At 33.0% G+C, this 13,999-nt stretch overlaps 1 protein-coding gene and 1 pseudogene across 30 annotated transcripts in view; both read right to left on the reverse strand.

The window, feature by feature from the left end:
* Window positions 1-13,999, reverse strand: part of BIRC6 (baculoviral IAP repeat containing 6) — a 228,936-nt gene that overhangs the window by 120,092 nt on the left and 94,845 nt on the right. For 23 of the 30 annotated variants that reach the window (XR_012003181.1, XR_012003179.1, XM_072767366.1 and 20 more), the window contains 9 exons: window positions 13,847-13,980; window positions 12,989-13,126; window positions 11,324-11,451; window positions 7,517-7,648; window positions 6,285-6,500; window positions 5,281-5,464; window positions 4,866-5,021; window positions 1,900-2,033; window positions 1,110-1,263 (listed from right to left, as the gene is read on the reverse strand). Coding sequence is in view for 28 of the 30 variants with exons in the window: in XM_072767366.1 (XP_072623467.1) it covers window positions 1,110-1,263; window positions 1,900-2,033; window positions 4,866-5,021; window positions 5,281-5,464; window positions 6,285-6,500; window positions 7,517-7,648; window positions 11,324-11,451; window positions 12,989-13,126; window positions 13,847-13,980 (1,376 nt within the window). In the remaining 2 variants the exon portion in view is untranslated. The remainder of the gene's footprint in view (window positions 1-1,109; window positions 1,264-1,899; window positions 2,034-4,865; window positions 5,022-5,280; window positions 5,465-6,284; window positions 6,501-7,516; window positions 7,649-11,323; window positions 11,452-12,988; window positions 13,127-13,846; window positions 13,981-13,999) is intronic. The other 7 variants (XM_072767365.1, XM_072767356.1, XM_026016038.2 and 4 more) reach the window with 1 other exon arrangement.
* Window positions 2,376-3,923, reverse strand: LOC140600009 (large ribosomal subunit protein uL4 pseudogene; annotated as a pseudogene).

Here is a 13,999-nt window from a genome sequence, read left to right on the forward strand (position 1 = left end):
TAAAAACTTAGCAACAAATAAATAACAACAAATTATGACCCACTGAATTAAACAGGAAGCCATGAGTCTATTTAAAAATAAATAGACTAATTAAAAAAAAAATACTTTCCAAGGACCACTCCCAAATCCACAAATTTTTTTTGTGTGTGTGGGAAAAGCGTAACTTTACAATGGACTGGCAGACTGCTCCTTAAATCAAATCACCAGTCATTGAACAAATTTAAACCATAAGCCAACTAACATGCAATATAAAAATCTGAGCATTACACTTCAGATACTTCTGGAAACAAAACATGACCTCAATCTAATCATGAGGAAATAGTACATAAACACAAATTTTGAGGGACATTTTACAAAATAACTGGCCTGTAATCTTCAAAAGCATTAAGGTCATGAAAGTGAACTCTGAAGAATTGTTCCAGGCTGAATGAGACTGAAGAGCCAGGACAATTAAATGCAAGGCACCATTTTGCTTTGCGTAAAGGAGATTATTTAAACACAATTGCTAAAACCTGAATGAGGAGTGTTAGTACTAATGTTAATTTCCTAATTTTGATGGAATGTGCTTCCTGACTGCTTACCTAGAAAAATGTCCTGATCTGTGCAAAAACCAAATAAAAATAAAACAAAAATAAATAAGATTAGCAAAAATAAACAAACAAATAAGATTATCAACTTACTCCCAATGGTTCAGGATAATAGATGCTGTTTCATTAAATTTGCAACTTTTCAGTAAAGGCATAATTGTTTCAAAATATAACAAAAGATTTTTATTTAAAAAAAAATCTGATATATTCTACATGACTAAAACAGTACAAAAATAGTATTCAGTGTGGTTTCAATCTGTTTACAAATAAAATACAAGTTTATTATTAATAAAAAATAAAAGAAAGCACAATTAATTAAAATCACTGGCAATCCCACACACCTCACAAATACATTTTGCTAGGTGTTACTTTGAGAAACAAAGGTTGCCCCATAAATGGAAGCTCCTTCAAACTGACTGACACCGAAATACATAGCTTTGTCATTCTGATGGCACACGTGGGAAACTAAACCCTCTCAGCATACACTCAGGCTCGGTCTCTTAAAATATAACACACACTTACCCTGAGATACAGAAACACTAACTGTCTGTGATCCATTCTTCTCTGTGTTTGCAGGTGGCTTTGCTACAGGAATTCCAAGACCTCCAATGTAAGGGTTGTAATTGTAGGTGCCATAATCAGCACCCCAATAATCATACCACGTACTGCTTATTGGCTTAAAAGAGGGAAAAAAATGTGGTTTATTTTTACCTCTTCACTAAAAGTGACATTATTTACACTTTCTAAACTCAAATAAGGCTACAAAATAAATATTCCCTTATCCTTTAAATCACCAAAACATACTTATGATCTTAATGATCTACAAGAATAGTTCCATAATATTCTCTTCATTTTATACCAAAATTTAAAAATACTTTAGAAGTTGACAGATAATTAGCATCCTTAACAAGAGAAAACTCATAAACTAAAAGAAGCAATATAAAATATTAAGGGTAGCTCTACTTTAGAAAATGAAGCTAACACAGAAGTAGAATCTGAAATAAACTGAGCTTAGGTGAGCTTAAATGCTGCTTGAAATTTAGTAATCTGCTAAACTTCCCCATGCCTATTATGGGTTCTTACTAATATATAAGACAATAATAGTGGCTACATTAATAAAAGGGTACAAGTATCCCCTATTCTATTGATATTTTAAAAAACTGCTATAGGACCTATTTGCAAATTAATGAATTTTGAGAACAATGACTAATGGACTGCATTTAGTGATAAATATGTATACTTTCCTGTTTTAAATGATTAAACCCAAAGTATAAAATGAAATATTTTAATTGCAAAGAATAGCATATCATACCTTAAAAACTTTGGCTGCAAGAGGATCTTTTTCCAAATCAATATCTAAAGGATCAATGTCAACTTCCATTAGATCTTGAAGTAGCTCAAGATCAATTTCTTTATCTTTTTCCAAAGAAGTAAGAGGAGGTGCACCTTCAAATAATTCAAAATGATTTTATTGAGAGAACATGTAACATAAAATTTAACCAATATATTACTTTTAATTACAGAGAAAGTTATTTTACTTGTATGTAACATGTTTCTACTGATAAAAAAATCTCTAAATTTTTGTACAATTAAACAATAGTTAAGTATACAAATGTATCACTCTAGAACATGCAATTAAAAACAGAATGCAGTAATATTTGACTTCCTAGGAAAAAAGACCATGGAATTAGCCCTTGTTGAATCAGGCTGCATAAACTTTGTTACTAAAAATAATCATTAACCATTTCTAGAATGGATATTACTCATCTTATTACCTACCTCTAATACATAAGGCACTATGTTACATCAAATATTTCAGAAAATGATACCCAGTATTAAAGTGAAAAGCAAAGCAAATTTAAGTTCTATGATTGCTATTCACCTTTTTTTTTCTTCCCTTTGATAAGTTTTTATTCAAAATAAGCTGTCCAAAATGATTTGACAATTATAGAATAAACAAATGTAAGCTTTTATGCAGCAGGCTTTTTTTTCATTGGTAGGCTTCTTTTCTTCAGGCTTCTTCATAGCTGCTGGTTTCTTAGTAGCTGCAGCCTTTGTTTTCCCCATAAAAGATTTCTTCTGCTTCTTCACATCCTTCACAGTAACAACTAACAGTCTTCTTTCCCTTCTTCCCTATTACAGGCTTCTTGCCTGGAACCTCTTTCTCATTTGATTTGGCTTCTGAGGCTGCTGCTGCCTGAACCATTCACAGCTTGTGACTTGGCGTCAGACGAAGAATGGTGTTCTGGCTTATGGCCTTTGCAGTGGAGTTTAGCTTCAACAGGCTCCTCAGGGTTTTCGGTGGATTTTTCTTCAGGATCCTGCGATGAATCTTCTTGCATGGTGCTCGAGGACTCTTTGGATCTCTGGGCTTTTCAAGATTCTACCAGGGTTTGTATTAAGCATCCTGTGCAAGGGAAGGTTGTAGTTACTCTTGAGAGGCAGTCTAATGCCAAGTGCCACACAGATCTTCTAACTTGCAGAAAGTCCTTTCGGTACAAATGCAGAAATATCACATGCTCAGTTTGCTTACATTAAGTAAAATAATTCCAGGGATGGTCCTGAAGGCTTTGAAGATACTGCTGTCCTCTTTATAGATGATACAGAGTCCCCCTGTGCTGGATACAACAACGGTTTCTCATTTTGTTCCTATTCTTACCAGTTCTCACTCACTGAAAATCATCAACCTTTTTGATATCATTCTAGGCTTTAAGTTTTTTAAGAAGCAAAAATGTCTCCTTGGTCTTCCTGTAGCCTTCAATTTTATATTCAACAACCAAAAGAAGTTCAGGAACCTCCTCAATATGATGACCTTTAGACATGACCAGAGCTAGTAAGGTCAAGGCACCCTGGGCAGAGCAGATGGTATATAGCTTCTATGTTGTGTTCACTATCCAGTGCCAACAATGTCAGGTTTTGTTTGGTGTAAACATGCAGGCCCCACAATACATGTTTCTAAAAAATGCTGGGCAGAACTGTGAGTCCCACTGCCTCGAACTCTGGGAATTTGAGCTCTGCTAGTACCCCAAGACTTAGCACTGGTTTGATGACTTATTAATTCACTGCCAGCTATCTGTTGTTTTTACATAAGGTGATATGAACAAAGTTCACAATATCATGTCAAATGGGACCCTTCAACACAGCAGGCAAAGTAACATTTTGTCAGATGATTCCCAATTTTCAGAGTATACAGATATCAGTGGATGAGCACACACCATCACAGGGTAGGAAAGGGTCATGCTCCTCTCAACCCTGCAGCTCCTAGAGGAAAAGCTGTTAATATCTTATTTTCCTATTCTGAATTAGAAATTAGAAATTGTTTTGTTCTCAGATTTCTCAAAGTTCTTAACCAGACTTGTATGCCTTACAATAAATCTTACTTTCCCATCCTTCTTACCCTCTTATCCAACCAACATTTATAGAACGCCTAACACATGCCAGCCTATACTAGGGTTTGAGTATGTGAGGATTAATAAAACGAATTTCTGCTCTCCAATAAATTAATCAAAGTCCAGAGGTGAGGATACACTACAGAAATCAAATCAACTACAGCATGATGATTGCTATTCAAGACTATCTAGTGTGGAAGTCAGCACCAAAGGTAGTCTCCAACACTGCTGGGGGTGGTAGTGGAAAAAGCTTCTTGGAGGAGAGCAAGCTTTATGCAAATCTTAGGTAAGAAGTTCATCTTGCAAACAAGAGAAGGAAGTCTATTCCAGATAAGGGAAAATCAGGTAAAAAGAATAAACTTATGAGAGAACCTAAAACTGAAAAATGACAAACTGGTGAAATGACCACAGCCCCTGCAACATACATGTTAGTAACTAAAATATACTCTTCAAAAAGTAAGGAGAAAAGGACTGTACATGCTAAGATACACATACAGTTTTTAAAAAGGCAAAAAATGAAGAAAAAAAAGAGAAAGTACCCTGAAAAGTCTGGATCTTAAAGAATAAGAGACTTTAACTTTGCTATCTTCACCAATGTGTATCTTTAAGTGTTTTCTAGATTACATTTTCTTAAATACAGCCAAATCTCAACCACAGCAAAATAATTAGGACATTATGAAAGGAGAGCATTTTATTACAACAAGCATTCATTCAGAGCATCAAACCAAAACATATTTAGCTAATATGGTTACTAAGGCCAAAGTCCTAAGACAAAAATATGAAAATTAATTATCTACATCACTAAAATTCTTAATTCTGAAATACATTTTCATTTAAAAGAAAAAGAGTGCTGAGGCTATCTTACATAAAACATAATTTAAGGATGTACCCGTTATATCATGTGTCAAAGGTTCATCTATAGTTTCTAGCAACTGAACTGAAGACTGCTGCAGGGAATCATCAGAGTCACCAGCTGTTGCAGCTACATCATCACTTACTGCTCCCTCCTCCATGGCTTCTGCAGCTACCGGAGCCAGCAACTCTCCTGTACAAAAGAAGATAGTCTTAATTGTTTTAATAATTTATTAACAGACCTCCAAAACATATTGAAATCTATTTTTCTTCCAGTATAGAGAATGACAGCATATATGCTCCATCAACTGTAATTCTAAATGGTTGCTACTGTTGTAACGTTAAAAAGACCTATTACACTTTGAGGGGTTACAGTTTCTTTTAAATGTTACTTATTTAAGCTATGACAAGCTAATTTGGACATACCCTACGAAAAATAAATCCAGACAAACCTGCTAATATATCCTGTAGCATACAAGTTAAGGAATACTGAGCCCAAGCACCACCCCAAGATATATCTCCTCTATTGAAGTCAGTTCCAACCAAAAGTAATAGTAGTCTTTCCAGTTGAGGTTCATTCACAATCTCACACAGATGTATAGTTGGCCTTGTGGCATTTGCAATGCGTGCAAGAACCTGCAATACATTTCACAAAATTATAGCAATTACATATGTTTTCTCCAAAAACAAACTATTGGAATAATAGTTGATGAGATATGTTTTTGGTGTCAAAATAATAACTTGAGATGAAACACAAAGAAATGTATTTTCATGAGCAAATATTAAAATCTCATTAAATATGGTAGAATAGTGGGGCCACCTGAATGGTTTTGTCAGTTAAATGTCTGACTCGTGATTTTGGCTCAGGTTACAATCTCATGGGCCTGGTTATGAGATCAGCCCACTTGAGGCTCCATGTTAAGTGGGAAGTCTGCTTGAGCTTCTCTCCCTCTGCCCCTTCCCGTACTTACACGCAAGCACTCTCTTTCTAAAATAAATAAAATCTTTAAAAAAAAATTCTTGGTAGAATAAAAATACTTTTTTATAAATAATGAATATGCTACAAGAAAGCCTTCAGGAAATTAAAGTCCCTTCACTACCATAATTTGACACTTATTTGCATATTTCCTATTTTAATTAATAGAAAAAAGGTAGGTTGGAGATAGACCCACCTTATATACATTTCAAATCTAGATTTAGTTTTAACTAGGTTAAAATATAAATCATGTCTCCTAAGAAATCAAACTCCTAAGATATAAGTAAAAAAAAAAAATTTTTAAGTCTTTCAAGGCACAATAAAAAACCATATAAAAGACTTATATAAAGAAAAACCATTAAAAGCACTATTATTACTCTTAATAAAAAAAAACAATTAAATACATTAAAAAGAATACATTCTTTCTATTTCTTACCCTCTAAGTCTGTAATTATATGTTATGCCTATTAGTTTACTTACCTTACAAACAAACAGTAAGAGATCTGCATGACATGTAAAATCCATGGAGAGGAGAAATAGAATAAGTTTCTGCACAACTGAAATACAACGTTCATGGGCCAGGGTAAATGGAAGTGGTTCTATCTCTGGACTTTCTTTTGTCGTTGTAACTTCTGTGTCTAAATTAGAACGGGACCATTCTGCTGTCCGACGTAACCGAATTAAATCTTTGAAGTGCTACAGAGAGAAATTGACAATATTTAAATCAGTAAATAATGTTTATTGAATGAAAATTCCTCTTCAGTATAAATTTATTTTTTTTTAAGATTTTATTTTTTTTATTCATGAGAGACACACAGAGAGAGAGGCAGAAACACAGGCAGAGGGAGAAGCAGACTCCATGCTGGGAGCCCGACATGGGACTCAATCCCGGGTCTCCAGGATCACACTCTGGGCTGAAGGCGGCGCTAAACCGCTGAGCCACCCGGGCTGCCCCAGTATAAATTTATTTATGGAATGAAAATATTCACTTAGAAAATTCACAACTTCTAAAGAACAAAATTTTAGATAAACCATAAGATTCAAAATAAAATTATTAAAAGCTATACTGAGCAATATATCTAAAGTCCTGTTGAGAGTAAGGTATAGGATATATAATAGAATTTCAGAAAAATGAAATTGCTAGATTAGGTCAAATCTAACATCTTGAATAAAAATTATCAAAACATCTTACACATAATTCATAAAAGTAGATGATAAAGAAATTTATGTAATGTAACATTAAGTATAGACTATTAAGTTGTCTCAAAATCTGATGGAATAACTATAACTTCATATGTATAGGAACACAATAAACAAAACTGGCTGCTGTATGTGTTATTCCTCTCCCACTTAAAAAAGACATTAAGTTATATTTTAAAATTTATTTGAAAATCGATGGACTTAATTTTCACTTAGAAAGAACACATTAAGAAAACTACATTTGCTTGAATCTTTTATCTTCAATTTATTGGCACACAATCCACTGAAAGGAAGCACACTAGAAACATACTAGAAGTCCACATTTATCATTTATTTCCTTGAGTTAAAAGCTACATTCCCCCCAAAAAAGGGTTTAGAATAAAACTTTCTGTTGATAAGCAAAACAAAATTTTAAGTTTATTAATTATTAAAGATATTAAATACTCAATTAAAAATATTAAAAGTGAAAGTGACTTTCCCAAAATACTTGCATTAAGAAGCATAGATCATACCTTTGAAGTAGCCTGCTTTAGTTTTGCTTGCTCTACCAGAAGTTTATATGATGATCCTTTGTTACTTTGTATTTTTTCTTTTTCCATCTGTTCCACCAAAGCTTTCTGTTTAGCTTTTAATAGGTTAAGTTGCTTTAAAAATTTTTTAAAAAAAGAAAGGAATGTTAATCTTTTCAACCTACATTAAGCTAACTTAGGTTAAGCTACTTAACAGTGTTAAAAATGACAAAGTAAATTATTATATACTTCAGTTTTCATACAACCAACTAATGGAATAAATACTTCTCTGAAAGATTTAGTTTTAACTGTGTTGCTGGTAAGTCATTTCCAAATCTTGACTGATCTCTACAAATTACAATTAAGACTTAATTCCTCACCCATGGGAAATGGAAATAAGTGGAAGACTTTCTTATGTAAACCATTAATGAGACTGGTAGATATATTTTGTAGAAAAATTAAGTATTTTTAAATATATGGGGGAAATATTTTTATTGCACAGTACTCTTACTTTTTTATGACAATCTCCTGCGAGTAGTACATTTTTTAGAATGTCTATGTTCTTCATTAATTAAAAATTTTATTTTATTATTATTTTTTTAAATTTTTATTTATGATAGTCACACACAGAGAGAAAGAGAGAGGCAGAGACACAGGCAGAGGGAGAAGCAGGCTCCATGCACCGGGAGCCCGACGTGGGATTCAATCCCAGATCTCCAGGATGGCGCCCTGGGCCAAAGGCAGGTGCTAAACCGCTGCGCCACCCAGGGATCCCTAAAAATTTTATTAAGATAACTATAGATACGTAGTTATAACAAATAAGATAGATCTCATGTACACATTACCTAATTTCCTCCAATGACAGCATTTTGTAAAACTATAATACCACAATATGGGGAAATTCACCAATTTTATTCAGATTTCTGAATTCAGATTTCTCCAGACATACCCTTTTGAGGGTATGTCTCTGTTTGTGTATTAATTCAACCTATGTATTGACACATGAACCACCACTATACGTGCAGTCCTTTTATATTGCCTATCCAAGTCCCTCCTATCCCATTTATCCAATCCCTAGCCCTTGGCAACCACTAGTCAGTAGCAATGAATCAAAACAAAGAGAAAATGATGTCTGCACAGGAGGACCTTAAAAATCCACTGAATGACTTAACCACATCCCTGTATAAGGCAGAACATTATCCTAAACAGAAAATCCCTATAAAGTAAAACCCAGGATTATAAATGAATGATTTAATTAAGAACTTAAACTATTTCTTTGAAGAATATTCCTTATTTTCTATTTTTGATAGATATTTTTGTTATGAGAAAAATTAACATAAAGAAATATTCACTTGGCTATAATCTCCATATATGAAGAAACATGTATCTTAAATTAAAAACAGCATGCACATTTACTAATCAACACATGTGTAAGAACTGCTACCAATCAGTATTTTTAGAAAACTGTTCTAGGAGTGCCTGGGTGGCTCAGTTGGTTAAGCATCTACCTTTGGCTCAGATTATAATTTCAGGAGGCCCTCGGATCAAGCCCCTGGCTGGAATCCCTGCTCCAACATGAGAGCCTGTTGGAAAGGCTGCTTCTCCCTTGCCCTCTGCTGCTCCCCCTATCTCAAATAAATAAATAGAATCTAAAAAAATTAATTAATTTAAAAAGAAAATAATTCTAAGAGTTCTATGAAAAACACATGGCACTTAAAAAATACAATTTTTAATTTATTTCAAAACTACCACAATCTTAATCAGAAACAAGATCCTTCTGCAAATGACAGTAAAACCATCAAATTCAAAGAAGTAACACTGATACAACACTACTACCAATTATGCCTCACATCCCACTTTAAGTTTTGCCATTGTCACAATAATGTCCTTCAAGGTGAAGACTTAAAATAATATTTCACTAAGAAAAATCTATCGGGTTTTACTCTATGTTCCATCTTCATATCTTAAATACAGCAAACAAACATATTCAATAAAATTAGCTAAATTTGAAAGGATGAAAATTATTACCACCTAAAATTGGTTCAGAGTTAAAAAAGAAAAAAAAAAAAAGAGTTGAGGGAAAAGCTGAAAAGTTTAAGATCATTTTTCCTGCCAAAGATCAAAGTTACCTCACAGTTGAAAAACTTGTAAGCAAAAATAAGTAATTTACTGCTAAGCCCATGTTTTTTAAAAAGCCTAAAGCTTTCACAAACTTGCCAGATCCTAAGGACTTTCATATAAACTCTCACTACAGTTTAAATCAATTATACAAATATTTATTGAAAAACAAACTAGGCTCCATAGTTCGTATGAAGGATATAGTATTTAACCTTGTATATACCATAAGAGAAAGACCCTTTTAAAAAAGTAGAAATAATAAAGTACTGTCTCATAAGAATTGATGTCAGCTATAAATTCACCTCTACACAGTAAAATGCTTATCAAACAAATTTTATGAAAATTCCCCCTACACTTTCTAGGAGGGATCATGGGACTAGTTGAAAAAATATATGCACAGGTGTCCTACAATAAAACCCACATTCTAATACATGACCTTCTGTGAAAGAAAGAGAGTATGTACATACAAATGTTTGCACGATAAGCAGAAAGACAAAAAATGTGTATTTGTATTTCAAAAAGAAAAAACCAACACTAAAGGGTTCATCAACAGGAAAATGGATACAGATTCTGGAACACTCATGGAACAGTGGTCAAGAATAAAAAAAAAAGAACCACGGATATACTCAATATGGATGAATCTCAAAAATATCACTTTGAGCAAAAAAGCCAGGTATAACATTCTGCATGACTCCTAACAACAGTTTAAGAAATCATTTACTCACAGCAAAATGCATGAATTTCACGTTAACAAAATAAAAGAATCCTCCCAAAATTTATGATGAATCAATAAAAGAAAAAATATAGAACACATGGGAATATATTGAATAGGGTACTATTCTAATTTCAAAATCAGAGAAGACCTCTTTGAGGAAGTTAATATAAACTAATGCCTAGTAAGTTATCTAAGCAAAAGGGTAAACTATGTGGTGTGGTGTGGGGGGTAGGGAAACTCACCACATACAAAAATTATATATGAGAAAACTGGGATTGGTGTTTCATAAATTCAAATTCAATCTGGCTAGACCAAAATTCAAACCTGAAAGTTATAGAGAGGGACCCCGTGGTAGATGCCCTAAAGCCATCTTAAGGACTTTTGACTGTCAAGCATGGGCCAACTGGAAGCTATTAAAAATTTGAGAAAGAAATGGTAGGATAAGACAAATCATAAGAGACTCTTAATCATAGGAAACAAAGTGAGGGTTGCTGGAGGGGAGAAGGGTAGGAAGATAGGGTAACTAGGTAATGGACATTAAGAAGGGCACACGATATAATGAGCACTGGGTATTATAGAAGACGGATGAATCACTGAATTCTACCTCTGAAACTAATAATACGTTATATGTTAATTAATTGAATTTAAATGTAAAAATGTTTATAAAAAGGATAAGGTTTGACTGTGACAAAATAGAGAGAGACACCTTTTGACTAGACAAAGAAAAATTATGGCCTCTCACTTAGAATGGTAGTGAGATGGGAAGAGGTAGACACTTTAAAGATCTCACCAAAAATCCAGAAACTACAAATTGTTGCCATCTTACTAATAAGGAAGCTCAGTCTCAAGATTGTCAAACAACTTCCCTAAGTACCTCATTAAATATAATACCTAAGATCTGATAACAAGTCTGTCTTATGCAACCTCAAAAGCAATGTTCTCGAACATTAAAATTTAAAAGACATATTGAAAATTACCTGTTTATGATGAACTAGCTGCTTTCTAATTTTTCGGGAATACAATCTATCAAGGCTACTGCTGCCTTTGGAAGACCTATTTATGCTCTGAGTGTGCAGATTATTGTTAATAAAACTCCACTGGTTACCTATAAAAGCAAGAAAAGGTTTTATTAGTAACTCTATTAAATATGATTTTAAAAATACGTTCTAAACCCAGAAAATACGAATTTGTAAATGTGCCAATCATGACAAAGCAGCTTTAAAGAAAATTAGACATTATAAACTGTTAGTAATATCTAACCCTATTAAGCTAATCTAGACCCTAAATGACTTCAAGATCGGAGCTTTCTCTGTCTCCAATGTTTTAAGATAACAGCTATCTTTCTCCAGTTGTTTAAGATTAATCTTTGTACAATATAGCTCTAATGTAACTCAATTCGAACAATTTGTTAACAAATGGTTCACTAATGCCTATGTCAAACCCATGCTTTTGTGTAAGGACATAAAAACAGGATATTCAATAATCTGACTTAATGCAAAAATAAGTTTAAAAAATCATGCTGTGAAACTCTACTTTCTCTCACTTTAAAAAATATGTCTGGACTTAGTATCATTCTTCTGCTCAACATCACATTTGCCCCATCTCCAGTTACTTGTTCATGTCTGCTTAACCTAAAGACATCTTTTCCTATTCTCTACTATCCATTTCTTAAATCAATTCAAATTCTTCAAAACCTACAAAAAATGTCTTCCATCAATGTGTTTCCACAGTAACTGAATGATATAAATAAAAACTATGACTTCCAAAACCGTAATATTCCAACTTTGTTTTGTAGTTATATGTGTAATTGTATAGAGGTATCTATATCCTTTAAATGAGTAAGCTGACCCACAGATTCTAAATATTTAAGATACGTTCCCTCTATACGGAAAAATTCCCCACTCTTTTCCCAAATATAACGTGCACCTTAAACAACTGATGGATGTGTCTATAAAATGCCTCAAGGGACGACCTTTCTTAATGCTAGAATACTGACAATGTGTAAAATTCAAAATTTATAGCAATTAAGGACTATATTTAGATATAAGATATAGCTATTTCAAAACCTTTATAAAAGTGTTGTTAGCTTGGAAGAAAGGAAGAAAATAATTTGTCTTGCAGTCGGACTTCCTTTAATTCTTAAATATTTCTACATCTCATGTGTTTATGGAGAAAGACTGAAACTCAAAAAAATAAAATCTGAGAATCTCCATATTTACGCATAAAAGCCCTTTATAATTAGAACTATATGATAAATATAATGACACACTATAATAAAATAAAGAACTCTTCACAGATTTCCTATTCATAAATTCATTTATATGTATGGTATTAGAAAGTATTTAAATGAGCATGGAGAAAAACCTCATGAAAGACATGGTTGCATTTATTTATTTATTTATTTGGTTTTGTTTTGTTTTTTGTTTTTAAATGGTTGCATTTAGACACTAAAAAGTCATAAGGGGCTTGTCCATAAAATCCTTCAAAAATAAATTCTATCCTTAAAACAGATTCCTGGTAAATTTAATTCATATTTTACATAAATTACATACAGCTGGAACTTCCAGGCCAATAGCCAGTTCTGGAACAACTGCGTAGTCACTCAAAATCCCCACCAACAGATTATTATAAACTTCTGATACCTGTCAGAAACCTCTCCCTGTCTTTACCATTCAGAGGCTTCTTTGCAGCTGCTGCTTCATCTTCAACAGTGGCCACATAATCCAGCAACCTGGACACCAGCATGACGACCCAACTGATCATGGGAATATCTAATACTCCTATACAAAGATGACAGCAGAAAAAATAACCAGATGACTCTAAGAGTTCTAATAAGGTCTTGAGAAGATAATTATGAGATAAAGCATTTTATAAATTCAAGATTACCTTATCACTACTAACATTAATATTTATTTATAATTAGCTTCAAAATTGGGACCTATGGCCACCAACTGAGTCACACATTGAACCTAATGGAAGACAAATATTTTATGGTATGAAAATAGATTCTTGAACACAGGTTGAATCCAAGAGATAATAATTTATAAACCAGGAAACAAGGCATAAGGTCCTATTCTCAGACTTCTAGGTAACTCAATTTAAAAATCTCTCAACTTTCCATAGTTTTCAACTAAGTTCTAAAGTTTTTGTTCCAATAACAATTTCTTTACTCAAATGAAACCCATTATGAATGACCAGAAAAGTAACTGTGTCTAAAATTGAGATTTGAGAGTCTGATTTTAGTTATGAAAGTTCCCCTCCCAAAAAATGCATAATAGTTTCCAAGTTCAAAACTCAAATAATGAAAAGGTAATAGATTTATAAAGCAGTAACCATGACAGTCAATCACGAGTGTCTACATTCTAAAAACTCTACAGCATAAAAATATTAACAAAACTTGCAGCAATTAATATTAAAAATACTTCACACTAGTTATTTTATAAAAACAATATTTAAGTAAATCTTATATTTATACTAAAGAAAACCACTTTAAATAATACCTTCAGTTCTCCTATGCATGGGTAACTGTGGCTGAAGAGGTGACAATAAATTATCCAAAAGATTAAGCAAGCTTTCTAATACTCCACTATTACTAAGTGATCTTTGACCAATGCAGGAAAGTAGCATGAAGACCCTAAAAGAGATGGAAATAA

This window comes from Vulpes vulpes, chromosome 8 (assembly GCF_048418805.1).
Source record: "Vulpes vulpes isolate BD-2025 chromosome 8, VulVul3, whole genome shotgun sequence".
NCBI lineage: Eukaryota > Metazoa > Chordata > Mammalia > Carnivora > Canidae > Vulpes > Vulpes vulpes.